The sequence below is a fragment of the Crinia signifera genome, chromosome 3 (genome assembly GCF_055691185.1).
Source record: "Crinia signifera chromosome 3, ASM5569118v1, whole genome shotgun sequence".
In the NCBI taxonomy this organism is placed as follows: domain Eukaryota; kingdom Metazoa; phylum Chordata; class Amphibia; order Anura; family Myobatrachidae; genus Crinia; species Crinia signifera.
This window is the reverse complement of record NC_139219.1, coordinates 318654142-318667048: the sequence shown is the minus strand read 5'-3', so window position 1 is coordinate 318667048 and position 12907 is coordinate 318654142. Positions and strand designations below refer to the sequence as shown.

General features: G+C 47.8%; 1 protein-coding gene across 1 annotated transcript in view; it reads right to left on the bottom strand.

Moving 5' to 3' along the window:
• The window catches only part of PKHD1 (PKHD1 ciliary IPT domain containing fibrocystin/polyductin), a 378814-nt gene that overhangs the window by 316392 nt on the left and 49515 nt on the right, over positions 1 to 12907 (bottom strand). The window contains exons 22-24 of the mRNA XM_083175049.1: positions 8695 to 8762; positions 6152 to 7756; positions 4664 to 4810 (exon numbers count right to left, since the gene is read on the bottom strand). Coding sequence (XP_083031175.1) covers positions 4664 to 4810; positions 6152 to 7756; positions 8695 to 8762 — 1820 coding nt within the window. The remainder of the gene's footprint in view (positions 1 to 4663; positions 4811 to 6151; positions 7757 to 8694; positions 8763 to 12907) is intronic.

Here is a 12907-nt window from a genome sequence, read left to right as displayed (position 1 = left end):
GCTGACGTCACATGACTTCCCCTCACACACCTGGCCACGCCCCTCACCATGGAATAATTCCCCAGTTTGCGCAGTCTGTCCGTAGCCTAGGTCTTACTCAGCGGCTGTGATACAAACAGGCTGATCAGGGCGGAGCTGATGTCACATGACTTCCCCTCACACACCTGGCCACGCCCCTCATTATGGAATAATTCCCCAGTTTGCGCAGTCTGTGCGTAGCCCAGGTCTTACTCAGTGGCTGTGATACAAACAGGCTGATCAGGGCAGAGCTGATGTCACATGACTTCCCCTCACACACCAGGCCACGCCCCTCATTATGGAATAATTCCCCAGTTTGCGCAGTCTGTGCGTAGCCCAGGTCTTACTCAGCGGCTGTGATACAAACAGGCTGATCAGGGCGGAGCTGATGTCACATGACTTCCCCTCACACACCAGGCCACGCCCCTCATTATGGAATAATTCCCCAGTTTGCGCAGTCTGCGCATAGTCCAGGTCTTACTCGGCGGCTGTGATACAAACAGGCTGATCAGGGCGGAGCTGATGTCACATGACTTCCCCTCACACACCTGGCCACCCCCCTCACCATGGAATAATCCCCCAGTTTGCGCAGTCTGTGCGTAGCCCAGGTCTTACTCAGCGGCTGTGATACAAACAGGCTGATTGGTGCTGGAGCTGACGTCACATGACTTCCCCTCACACACCAGGCCACGCCCCTCATTATGGAATAATTCCCCAGTTTGCGCAGTCTGTGCGTAGCCCAGGTCTTACTCAGTGGCTGTGATACAAACAGGCTGATCAGGGCGGAGCTGATGTCACATGACTTCCCCTCACACACCTGGCCACGCCCCTCATTATGGAATAATTCCCCAGTTTGCGCAGTCTGTGCGTAGCCCAGGTCTTACTCAGTGGCTGTGATACAAACAGGCTGATCAGGGCAGAGCTGATGTCACATGACTTCTAATCACACACCTGGCCACGCCCCTCATTATGGAATAATTCCCCAGTGTGTGCAGTCTGTGCGTAGCCCAGGTCTTACTCAGCGGCTGTGATACAAACAGGCTGATTGGTGCCGGAGCTGACGTCATGTTTTCCATGACACCCCAGAAAACAGCCGCTTACCACCCCTAAACGCTGAGGTCTTGTCAATCACCTTGCAAATGGCCAGTGGTTACAAAAGTAACAGGCTTTTATCGCAGGACGGCCTTGAGCATGTGGACTACGGGCGGTACGCGTGCGCAGTCTATCGATAATCGCCCCGCTTGCAAATTTGCAGCTGTGCGATCAGTTCTGAATTAGGCCCCTTGATACAGACAGGTGCCGATTCAGACCCGATCCTTCAAGTCCTAATTCGACATGACGTCAGTGCCCGCCCCCTTTTCGGCCATCTCCGTCTGAAATAAAAGTCAGTTTTCAGTGACTTATTTCCGAAGGGGAGAGAAATCATTCATTGGTCGGCAGGCACCAAATTATTTCTCTCCCCTTCAGCCACATGTGAGGGAATGTGTGCTCGTACACATCCCCCCACGTGCTAGGGAGAGGATGCGGGTGGTGTGTTGTGAATCAGGCCCACAGTGCAGCGGCGTAACTATAGCACCGCAGCCCCCGCCACCGCGGGGGGCGCTGTGCATGTGGGGGCGCCGGGGGCTGCGGTGCTATAGTTACACCCCCCCCAATCCCCCGCAGACTTACCTATCTCGCTGGTCCCGGTGGCTCCGTTCTTCTTCTGCTGAGGACCACCACAAAATGGCCGCCCCCATATAGCACACAGTTCTCTGAAATTATCTGCTGTATGGGAGCGGCCATTTTGTGGTGGTCCTCAGCAGAAGAAGAACGGAGCCACCGGGACCAGCGCGATAGGTAAGGCTGCAGTATGGGTGTGGGGGGGGGTTTGCATGGGCGGCGGGGCGGCGGGGGATTGGGGGGGAGGGGGGTTTGCATGGGCGGCGGGGGATTGGGGGTGCTTGGCGGGGCGGCGGCGGGGGGGGGGGGGGGCGCAAAACTTAGTTACGCCACTGCCACAGTGTACTGTATCCCGCCCTCTGGGTGAGTTGGTAAATATATAAACAGACATTTGGGGTTCTTGGTGAGCTGTATAAAGTACTGTATGAATCACTTCAGTAACTGGCTTGTGCACTCTTTCTATCTCTCTCTCTCTCTCTCTCTCTCTCGGTCTCTCTCTTTCTCTGCGGTGTGGGATTCTCATATAATGACTGCACGGAAACAAATATTTTACAACCTCTAACCACTCTGCCTTGTTACTCGATTTTAATTAAAGTTGTGTAATGTTTGTTGTATTTGGCGTCGGCAGCTGTGATTTTCAGCCTCATCTCCTAATGTACCGTAAGACACGTCACTTATTGTTCAAACACAGTAAAACGTGATGTTATTTTTTCCCATGAGAGAAACTCATCTATGTAAATGTGTCACACGTTTCCCATCATATCGCAGCCATTATGACTTAAGGACTCTTCCTTTTTCCCAGCCTCGCACCAGCCAAAAAACTCATTATACAAGTGCAAACAGCGCAGAGGGAATAGATTAAAAATGACATGACGTAATTCTTCCCTGAGAGTAATGTGACAGTATAGTATCTGGCTGGTTCTTCACAGGAGTTGTGGATCTGGTAGGCAGTGGCAGGAGAGAGAGCTGGGACTTGTAGTACCACGGCAGCTGAAGTGCCCTCAGCTTACTAATCCTGACATGAAATAAAGTATATGTGACACAAATTGAGAAGTTTAGCTCTCTTTGATTTAAAGTGGAACTAATCGGACTGGCTCTGAGTTGTATAGAATCCGTAGCCGCTATTCCGTACGGCCATGGTTCTATTATACTTACAGTACTATCTGTGACTGGTCTTCTGTATGTCCATGGTTCTCTAGTTACTATCTGTGACTGGTCTTCTGTATGCCAGTGGTTCTCTAGTTACTATCTGTGACTGGTCTTCTGTATGCCCATGGTTCTCTAGTTACTATCTGTGGCTGGTCTTCTGTATTCCTATGGTTCTCTAGTTACTATCTGTGGCTGGTCTTCTGTATTCCCATGGTTCTCTAGTTACTATCTGTGGCTGGTCTTCTGTATGCCCATGGTTCTCTAGTTACTATCTGTGACTGGTCTTCTGTATGCCCATGGTTCTCTAGTTACTATCTGTCTGGCTGGTCTTCTGTATGCCCATGGTTCTCTACTTACTATCTGTGGCTGGTCTTCTGTATGCCCATGGTTCTCTAGTTACTGTCTGTGGCTGGTCTTCTGTATGCCCATGGTTCTCTAGTTACTATCTGTGACTGGTCTTCTGTATGCCCATGGTTCTCTAGTTACTATCTGTGGCTGCTCTTCTGTATGCCCATGGTTCTCTACTTACTATGTGTGGCTGGTCTTCTGTATGCCCATGGTTCTCTAGTTACTATCTGTGGCTGGTCTTCTGTATGCCCATGGTTCTCTACTTACTGTCTGTGGCTGATCTTCTGTATGCCCATGGTTCTCTACTTACTATCTGTGGCTGGTCTTCTGTATGCCCATGGTTCTCTACTTACTGTCTGTGGCTGATCTTCCATACGGCCATGGTTCTCTACTTACTATCTGTGGTCTTCCATACGGCCATGCTTCTCTATTTACTATCTGTGGCTGGTTTTCCTTACGGCCATGGTTCTCTACTTACTGTATGTGACTGGTCTTCTGTATGCCCATGGTTCTCTATATTCTATCTTTGGCTGGTCTTCTGTATGCCCATGGCTCTTATATACTATCTGTGGCTGCTCTTCTGTACGCCAAAGGTACTTTACTTACTATCTGTGGCTGGACTTCTGTATGTCCATGGTTCTCTACTAACTGTCTGTGGCTGATCTTCTGTATGTCCATGGTTCTCTACTTACTGTCTGTGGCTGGTCTTCTGTACGCCCATGGTTCACTACTTACTATCTGTGGCTGTTCTTCTGTACGCCCATGGTCTACTTACTGTCTGTGGCTGCTCTTCTGTATGCCAAAGGTACTTTTCTTACTGTCTGCGGCTGGTCTTCTGTATACACATGGTTCTTTACTTACTATCTGTGACTGGTCTTCTGTATGCCCATGGTTCTCTACTTACTGTCTTTGGCTGCTCTTCTGTACGCCCATGGCTTTTTACTTACTATCTATAGCTGATCTTCTGTACGCCCATGGTTTTCTACTTGCTGTCTGTGGCTGATCTTCTTTATGCCCATGGTTCTCTACTTACTATCTTTGACTGGTCTTCCATAGGGCCATGCTTCCCTACTTACTGTCTGTTGCTGATCTTCCATACGGCCATGGTTCTCTACTTACTGTCTGTGTCTGATTTTCCTTATGCCCATGGTTCTTTACTTACTGTCTTTGGCTGCTCTTCTATACACTCATGGTTCTCTACCAATGATCTGTGGCTGCTCTTCCATACCCTTAAGATTCTTACTATATGTGGCTGCTCTTCCATATGCCCATGGATCTCTACCTATTCAATGAATTTTCCCTAATTTGATCTGTGACTGTTGTTGAAAGACATTCATTTCTTCATTAGAAGAAAAACTTATATAGAAAGTGGGCAATAATATCAGGACATGATGGGACTTGTGGTTCATAAGCAACAGGAAAGACTTTCTTATAGAAAATGGACAGTAATACACAATGGCAGATTAAAACTCTTTGGTCAACTTACTGTTTAGCCTCCAGTTAGAACAGTAGACGTCTGTCGGCGTGGTCAGTTTGTCGGACACGTCACACTGAGAGCCACAAAAAGTAATGGACGTGTTGCCACTGGAGAAGCCAGTCCCAGATATATGGAGAGTCCCGCTTTTCATGCAGTCTGCAGATATTAACACAGGAGAGTTCCTTTAATGAATGTGCCTGATAAATGGTTCCTCTGAGCTGATTGGTCACTATTGGCAACTTTGTCACTCATCACTGCTTGGTACATCAACCCCTAAATTGGGTGTGGAACGTTTTATCGACCACACTTAGATCGACAGTCATTAGGTCGACACTGTTGGGTCGACAGGTGGCAAGGTCAACAGGGTTCCATGTCAACATGGGTGAAGGTCGACATGTGTCTAGGTCGACATGGGACAAGGTCAACATGTGTTTAGGTCGACACATGCGTTAGGTCAACATGGGTTAGGGCGACAGGTGTGTGACCCAGAGTAAAAATACACAGGTGACACCATGGTGTCAGGGGGCGGGGCAATACTCAGTGTCCTGGCACCTTGTAAAAAAAAACAAAAAAAAAACTGAACTATGTGGTTCTCCCCCCATTGATTATAAAAGCATTCCCTATTGGTTATAAACCATCGATGGATATGAATCATTATTGGCTGATGGCCATCCCTAGGCTGTAGGGAAGGAGGGGTCCAGCACAAAGACAGAGGGGATCCGCTATTGCTGCCATAATATGATATATGGATATTTGTGCCTGTCCCCTGATGATGGTGGATATCATATTATATAGCAGCAATGGGTCCGATTCAGACCTGATCACTGTTGTGCGTATTTGCACAGTGTCCGATTATCAAGACATTGCACATGCGTATGGGCGACGTGCAAAGAAATCCTGATACTTTTTTTTATGTCAGTGAGTGGTCTGCCAGTGATCTCAGCAACAAGGACCTAAGTTTAGGGGCTCACCCATACGGATCAGACCCAATACACTGTGGGTGCACCTAAGACGTGCCGCTGATTGGTCCAGTCCGATGTGCAGCAGGTTCAATCTGTAGAGTTCTAACCGATGCGCACAGGACCCCATATTGGGACAGATGGGATGTCACACTCATCCAATTTGGGCCGATTTCTTGTCGGGATCGGGTGAAATCGTCCCAAATCTTACTAGTGTATGGGGGCCGTAAGACTATGGGTGTAATCCGACTGTGGGTGTAGGATTCAAGTCACCATCACAGCAGAGTTTACATGCCGGCATTTACACTTTAGTAAATATACCCTTTATTGTTGGGTAAGTATGCAGTTTTTAGTTTTTAGAAGCGAGAGATGTTGCTCATCAATCAACCAATCAAGTGTTAGCTATTATCGTCTAGTAGGTGTTAGATAAATGGTAAGTAGAATCTGACCTCTCACTTATTAAAACCCACACTATAGTAAATTGACCACATTAACTATAAAAAATATTGCAAACCATGTGTCTGCCCTATACACTCACCAATGTTATTCCTCAATGAAGTGACGGTCAGTGGGATCTTCACTGTGATATTTGACATGGCCCACCCTCTTTCACTATCGAGAAACTGGATTCCATATGTCCCAGCTGGAAGATCAGGGACAGAGCATTGTACCGCTGGCATGCATCCAGATACATTGGTACAATTGTAACCTCCAACTGTGATGTGTACGAGGTCTACAGCTGTGACTCCTGACACATCCAACACTAACACAGAATCCTTTGCCAGGGCAGAATGCACCACTGGGGTGTATGGTTCATCCAAATAGATGTTATCGGTGGTGTAGTTATAATCATCCACTTGTATTGTTATTCTCAGGGTTCCGATTCCTGGTGGGATCGTACATTTGATCATGGTGTAATTAGCAGTAGTTATAGCACAGTGGCGGAGATTTCCTACCAGGACTATGGTAGAGTTGTGTCCTTGGAAACCTACTCCTTCGATGGTTAAACAACCACCTCCATTAATTCCAAAATGCAGAGGATACATCTTTGTTATTTGTGGGTGAATTGAAAAATTAAAGGGTTCCAGCAATAGACACTTATCTCCATCTCCTGCAAATGGGAAACGCACTGTATGATTCCCAGGGCGGATAGAGTCTTCGAGGTGACATCCCACCATTGTCTCATTCCAGGAGGCCACCTTGCATTCTAAGCTATTGTCCACCACAATTTGGATTCTGTCGTTTAACCGTTGACCAAGAACGTAGAGAACAAAGATTGTCTTTTCAAGTTTTGTCAGAATTTTATTGACCACTGGGACCTGTTCTGGAACTAGGCGGAAAATGCAGTTTCGTCTTTTGCAGATTCCAGGAACTCTGTCAACAATGACCATGACATCAACAGAGACGGGGAATGATATATTCTGGTTGTTGTTCGCCTTGAGAGCACATTGGATTGTGGTTCTGTTAACGCTTACAACAGTGCAAGCATAATCGCTTGTTAGGGTTACGGTTGTTGTGTTTTTAGTGGATGCATAAAAAGATCCAAATATTGTGAGAATGGTTCCACCGCACGATGGGCCTTCTTCAGGAGATAAGGCGGACACATTATGGACAATCTCAAATGTCTGCTCCTCTGATGTGATGTTAGCAAATCCAAATTTATCATTGTAGACATTCATACGGTATTTCCCTACAGTAAAATTATGGAGAGGTATTAGAAACCCAGAGTGCTGTAGATCTGTGTAGTTCGTTTTATATTCCGCCCCACCCTGAACATTTTTGAAGAGAATTAATGAATTTGTTAGGTTGAATCCCACAAGGTGCAACCACAAGCTGTCGTTTGCTCTTGACCAAGACAGATTCGAGACAGTTGGCGTGAAGTCTTTATGGTAGGTAAAGACAAGACCACTGGTGTTAACTGAATCGGGAATGATCTTCTGGGTAGATATATTTGCAAGTGAAATCTTTAGAGGGACAGTCACGTTTGCTTCCTCTGTGCTAAAATAGAGGTAAGGTGGTGTCTGGCACTCAATGATATCCTGAGTGGATGATAGAGATCTACAGGGTTGTCCTCCAACAGTTACCGAAATGAGTGACGTATTGGAACTCAATCCTTTACCGAAAATGCTGATAATAGTCCCACCTAATAAAAGATACAAAAACACAACGTTTATATACTGTATGAATGGACTTGGGCAGTTTTTGAATCTTCTGTACTACATAAAAAAAAAAAAACTTGAAGAGTTGTAAAGATCATTTATGAACCACGAAACCAGTGGACCAGCGATATCTCTTAATATACGGTCTGCAATGTTGCACCTTCTCCTTCACCTAGTCTATCTCACAGTCTTTGGGAACATCTCCATAAAACAGTGGTTCACTTACAGTACTTTCCTGAATCACCTCCCTAGCATGGGAGGGGATGTGTATGCGGACACATACCCTCGCATTTGGCCGAATGGAGGAGATCATTCAACTATAGCTGACTATCGAATGATTACTTACTTTTCAGATGCCCACTATCCACCGAATTGGGGGGCGGGCGCTGACATCACGAGACATGCGTTCCCTGGGGTCTGGCCAGCATTTTTATCGGTGCACACACTGTTGGCTGCTAATCAACGTGCGAACGCCTAGCCTATGCGCATGCGCAGACCCCCACCACCGTAGACGGGGCCGAATTTTGAAAAGAACGAGTAAAATCGGCCCAGTAACCAGTTTAAAATGTAAATTAAATTGTAAGTAAAGTCTGTGGCCTTTGACATAAAAACAGGTTCTGGATTCCTATCATCGCAGGTCATCCATGGAAGATTAAGGGATTGTCCTACATTCTTAGAGGACTTCAAAGGCCTCACTGACCCAACTACAGTACAGTATAAGGTGCTTATTTAAACTGACTCGTCCCATTGTCTGGTCATATATTCAAAAATCATAAAGAACCAAAAAGCAAAGTCAAAGCTATACATAAAAAAAAAAAAGACACTGCAATGTAATAGCAGTAATGTAAAAACTACAAAATATAAACCATCAAAATTAACTGTTTGGCTAATGACTTTTGAAATGAAAATTCTGTGTCATTACCCAAGAACGAGCCACAGCAAGGTTCCACGTGGTACGTCTCCAGGATGTATCTGATGGTTGGCTGAAACCTGTAAAACCATAAAGGAACATGTGAAAAGTTCTCTCAGCTACTGTAACTTTGTTTGGCCTCCTGTGAATGATAATTGCATCTGGAAATGTGATGTCACTTTTCCTGCCGGTCACGTTGCTCCTTGCAGAAACAGCGCCCTTGCCAGCAGCGACAATGCTCGCAGCCGTCCACGGGATACTCTTTTCATCATCGGCTCAAACAGCTTTTCAAAGCTGATTAATTCCAACAATTATTCGGACAGCGTTAGAGAGGATAATTAGGCGCATCAAATCGTTACGCCAGCACTAAGACCATATGAACTTGACAAAGCAAATGAGATATATGCGACGGAGAAGAGACTGCGGCTCCTGTATTTTAATGGTCTCCCGGTGCTTTGAAATATAACATAACAGGCACAATAAGCCTTTACTAAACAATAATGAATATTTCTCCGAATCCACCGTACGTAATCATTACAGCTATACACACGTCTACATACACCTGTTCTCAAACACACACACCTGTACTATCTCGGACACGAACCTAGGTAGAAGACAAAGGTCAGCGAAATGATGCACAAGATCCAGGTCATGCAACTTTATGCCAATTCCTTTGCAACAAAAGTCACTTACAGTCCCGGGTCGCCTTACTGTCTAAGCCTGGGACTGGCATTCCAGCAGTCCCGCCCCTGATGGCTTATTGTCTGGGGCTGGAGTTTCAGCAGTCCCGCCCCTAATGGCTTATGGTCTGGGGCTGGAGTTTCAGCAGTCCCGCCCCTGATGGCTTATTGTCTGGGGCTGGAGTTTCAGCAGTCACGCCCCTGATGGCTTATGGTCTGGGGCTGGAGTTTCAGCAGTCCCGCCCCTGATGGCTTATTGTCTGGGGCTGGAGTTTCAGCAGTCACGCCCCTGATGGCTTATTGTCTGGGGCTGGAGTTTCAGCAGTCCCGCCCCTGATGGCTTATTGTCTGGGGCTGGAGTTTCAGCAGTCCCACCCCTGATGGTTTATTGTCTGGGGCTGGAGTTTCAGCAGTCCCACCCCTGATGGCTTATTGTCTGGGGCTGGAGTTTCAGCAGTCCCACCCCTGATGGCTTATTGTCTGGGGCTGGAGTTTCAGCAGTCCTGCCCCTGATGGCTTATTGTCTGGGGCTGGAGTTTCAGCAGTCCCACCCCTGATGGTTTATTGTCTGGGGCTGGAGTTTCAGCAGTCCCACCCCTGATGGCTTATTGTCTGGGGCTGGAGTTTCAGCAGTCCCACCCCTGATGGCTTATTGTCTGGGGCTGGAGTTTCAGCAGTCCTGCCCCTGATGGCTTATTGTCTGGGGCTGGAGTTTCAGCAGTCCTGCCCCTGATGGCTTATTGTCTGGGGCTGGAGTTTCAGCAGTCTTGCCCCCGATGGCTTATTGTCTGGGGCTGGAGTTTCAGCAGTCCCGCCCCCGATGGCTTATTGTCTGGGGCTGGAGTTTCAGCAGTCCCGCCCCCGATGGCTTATTGTCTGGGGCTGGAGTTTCAGCAGTCCCGCCCCTGATGGCTTATTGTCTGGGGCTGGAGTTTCAGCAGTCCCGCCCCTGATGGCTTATAGTCTGGGGCTGGAGTTTCAGCAGTCCCGCCCCTGATGGCTTATTGTCTGGGGCTGGAGTTTCAGCAGTCCCGCCCCTGATGGCTTATTGTCTGGGGCTGGAGTTTCAGCAGTCCCGCCCCTGATGGCTTATTGTCTGGCGCTGGAGTTTCAGCAGTCCCGCCCCCGATGGCTTATTGTCTGGGGCTGGAGTTTCAGCAGTCCCGCCCTTGATGGCTTATTGTCTGGGACTGGAGTTTCAGCAGTCCCGCCCCTGATATCTTATTGTCTGGACGAATGCACGATTTTGACACCTCGCACAATGCATTGTGTGTGCTTTTCATCGTGAGGCGTTTTGGTACGATTACAATCCGATGCGCGGGCCTAGAGATGGATCTTGTTGTATGATCTGAAGATGCCGCTAATGACCAGTATGCTGGGAGTTGCAGAACATACAATAGATCTTATGTGAAATTACACACATGAGATCCACCGAGTGTCTGGGAAGCTGCCGGGGATTTCAAGGGAAATTGTGTCTGAAATCTTAAAGATTCCAAGTCGTCCTTCTATTAGATAGAATCTGGTTGCCCATAGCAACATCCCATCTTGAATAGAACTCCCATCTTAGTAAATAACCCCCCCCCCCCCCCCCCCAGTAGTCTACCTGGTAGAAGCAGGTGTTGTTTCTTCTGAAAACACCAGGACGGGGTTCCCATGTGATAATCGGATTTCCCATCTCTTATCTCCCGGAACGAGCATCCACAATGTAACAACGTTTATTTCTCCCACTGGCTGCTCAACTTCCTCCCGGCACTATGTACATAGTTCTTGTACCCATTCCAAAATAGAATGTAGGGTAAACACCCTCAGGTGTACTGCAAGCTACAGCACAGGGGATGTTTATTGTCAAACAAAACAGTGCCTTTAAGGTTACCATATAATGTAATGACATGCTATACAAGATTGTATATAGCTCTGCTACACTAGGGGCCTGATTCTGGTTCACTCGTAAAAGCAAAATCTCTCTAATGGACAAAACCATGTGCACTGCAGGTGGGGCAGATGTAACACGTGCTGAGAGAGTTACATTTGGGTGAAGTTTGTCCTCTAAACTGATATCTATATTGCAGAGTAAAAATAAAGCAGCCAGTATTTACCCTGCACAGAAACAAAATAACTCACCCAAATCTAATTCTCTCTGCACATGTTACATCTGCCCCACCTGCAGTGCACATGGTTTTGTCTATGAGAGAGAATTTGCTTTTGCGAGTGAACCAGAATCAGGCCCCTAGTGTAGCAGAGCTATATGGTCAACACTACATGGTAGACATGCCTAAGGTCGACATAAACATAAAGTCAACACAAGCAAAAATGACAACGTGGTAATGGTCGACACATGGAACGGATGACAATTTTTTTTTCCTTTCTGGTATACAGTCATTAGGTCGACTTTATTAAGGTCGACATGCATTGGGTCGATCACCGAAGGTCGACAGGTCTTAGGTTGACACCTGAAATAGGTCGATATGGGTAAGGTCTACAGGGTCTGAAGGTCAACACAATCATCATGTTGACAATAGGAAGGTTGACAGTCAAAAGGTCGACATAAGTTTTTTGCAATTTTTTCCAATTGTCAACATAATGCTTGTGTCGAACTTCAGACCCTGTCGACCTTACCCATGTTGACCTATTTCAGGTGTCGCCCTAAGAACTGTCGACCTTCAGTGGTAGACCCAATGCATGTCGACCTAAATTTGGGCGACCCAATGACCCATAACCTCCTTTCTTTAGACTTTTTTTTATACTTTACCATAGACCAAGACCTTTTCTATATGTCGCCCTTTTGGTGTCGACCTACTGACTGACTGTCTAGACACTGTCAACCTTTTAGACCATAAGCAGTTACTTGATACTAGAGGGGGTGGAAGTGCTGGAGAGACACTGGGCATGGAGCTGCTGGAGAGACACTGGGCATGGAGCTGCTGGAGGGACACTGGGCATGGAGCTGCTGGAGAGACACTGGGCATGGAGCTGCTGGAGAGACACTGGGCATGGAGCTGCTGGAGGGACACTGGGCATGGAGCTGCTGGAGGGACACTGGGCATGGAGCTGCTGAAGGGACACTGGGCATGGAGCTGCTGGAGGGACACTGGGCATGGAGCTGCTGGAGGGACACAGGGCATGGAGCTGCTGGAGGGACACTGGGCATGGAGCTGCTGGAGGGACACAGGGCATGGAGCTGCTGGAGGGACACTGGGCATGGAGCTGCTGGAGGGACACAGGGCATGGAGCTGCTGGAGGGACACTGGGCATGGAGCTGCTGGAGGGACACTGGGCATGGAACTGCTGGAGGGACACTGGGCATGGAACTGCTGGAGGGATACTGGGCATGGAGCTGCTGGAGGGACACTGGGCATGGAGCTGCTAATGGGGCTCAGGGCATGGAGCTGCTGGAGGGACACTGGGCATGGAGCTGCTGGAGGGACACTGGGCATGGAGCTGCTAATGGGGCTGCTCAGGGCATGGAGCTGCTGGAGGGACACTGGGCATGGAGCTGCTGGAGGGACACTGGGCATGGAGCTGCTGGAGGGACACTGGGCATGGAA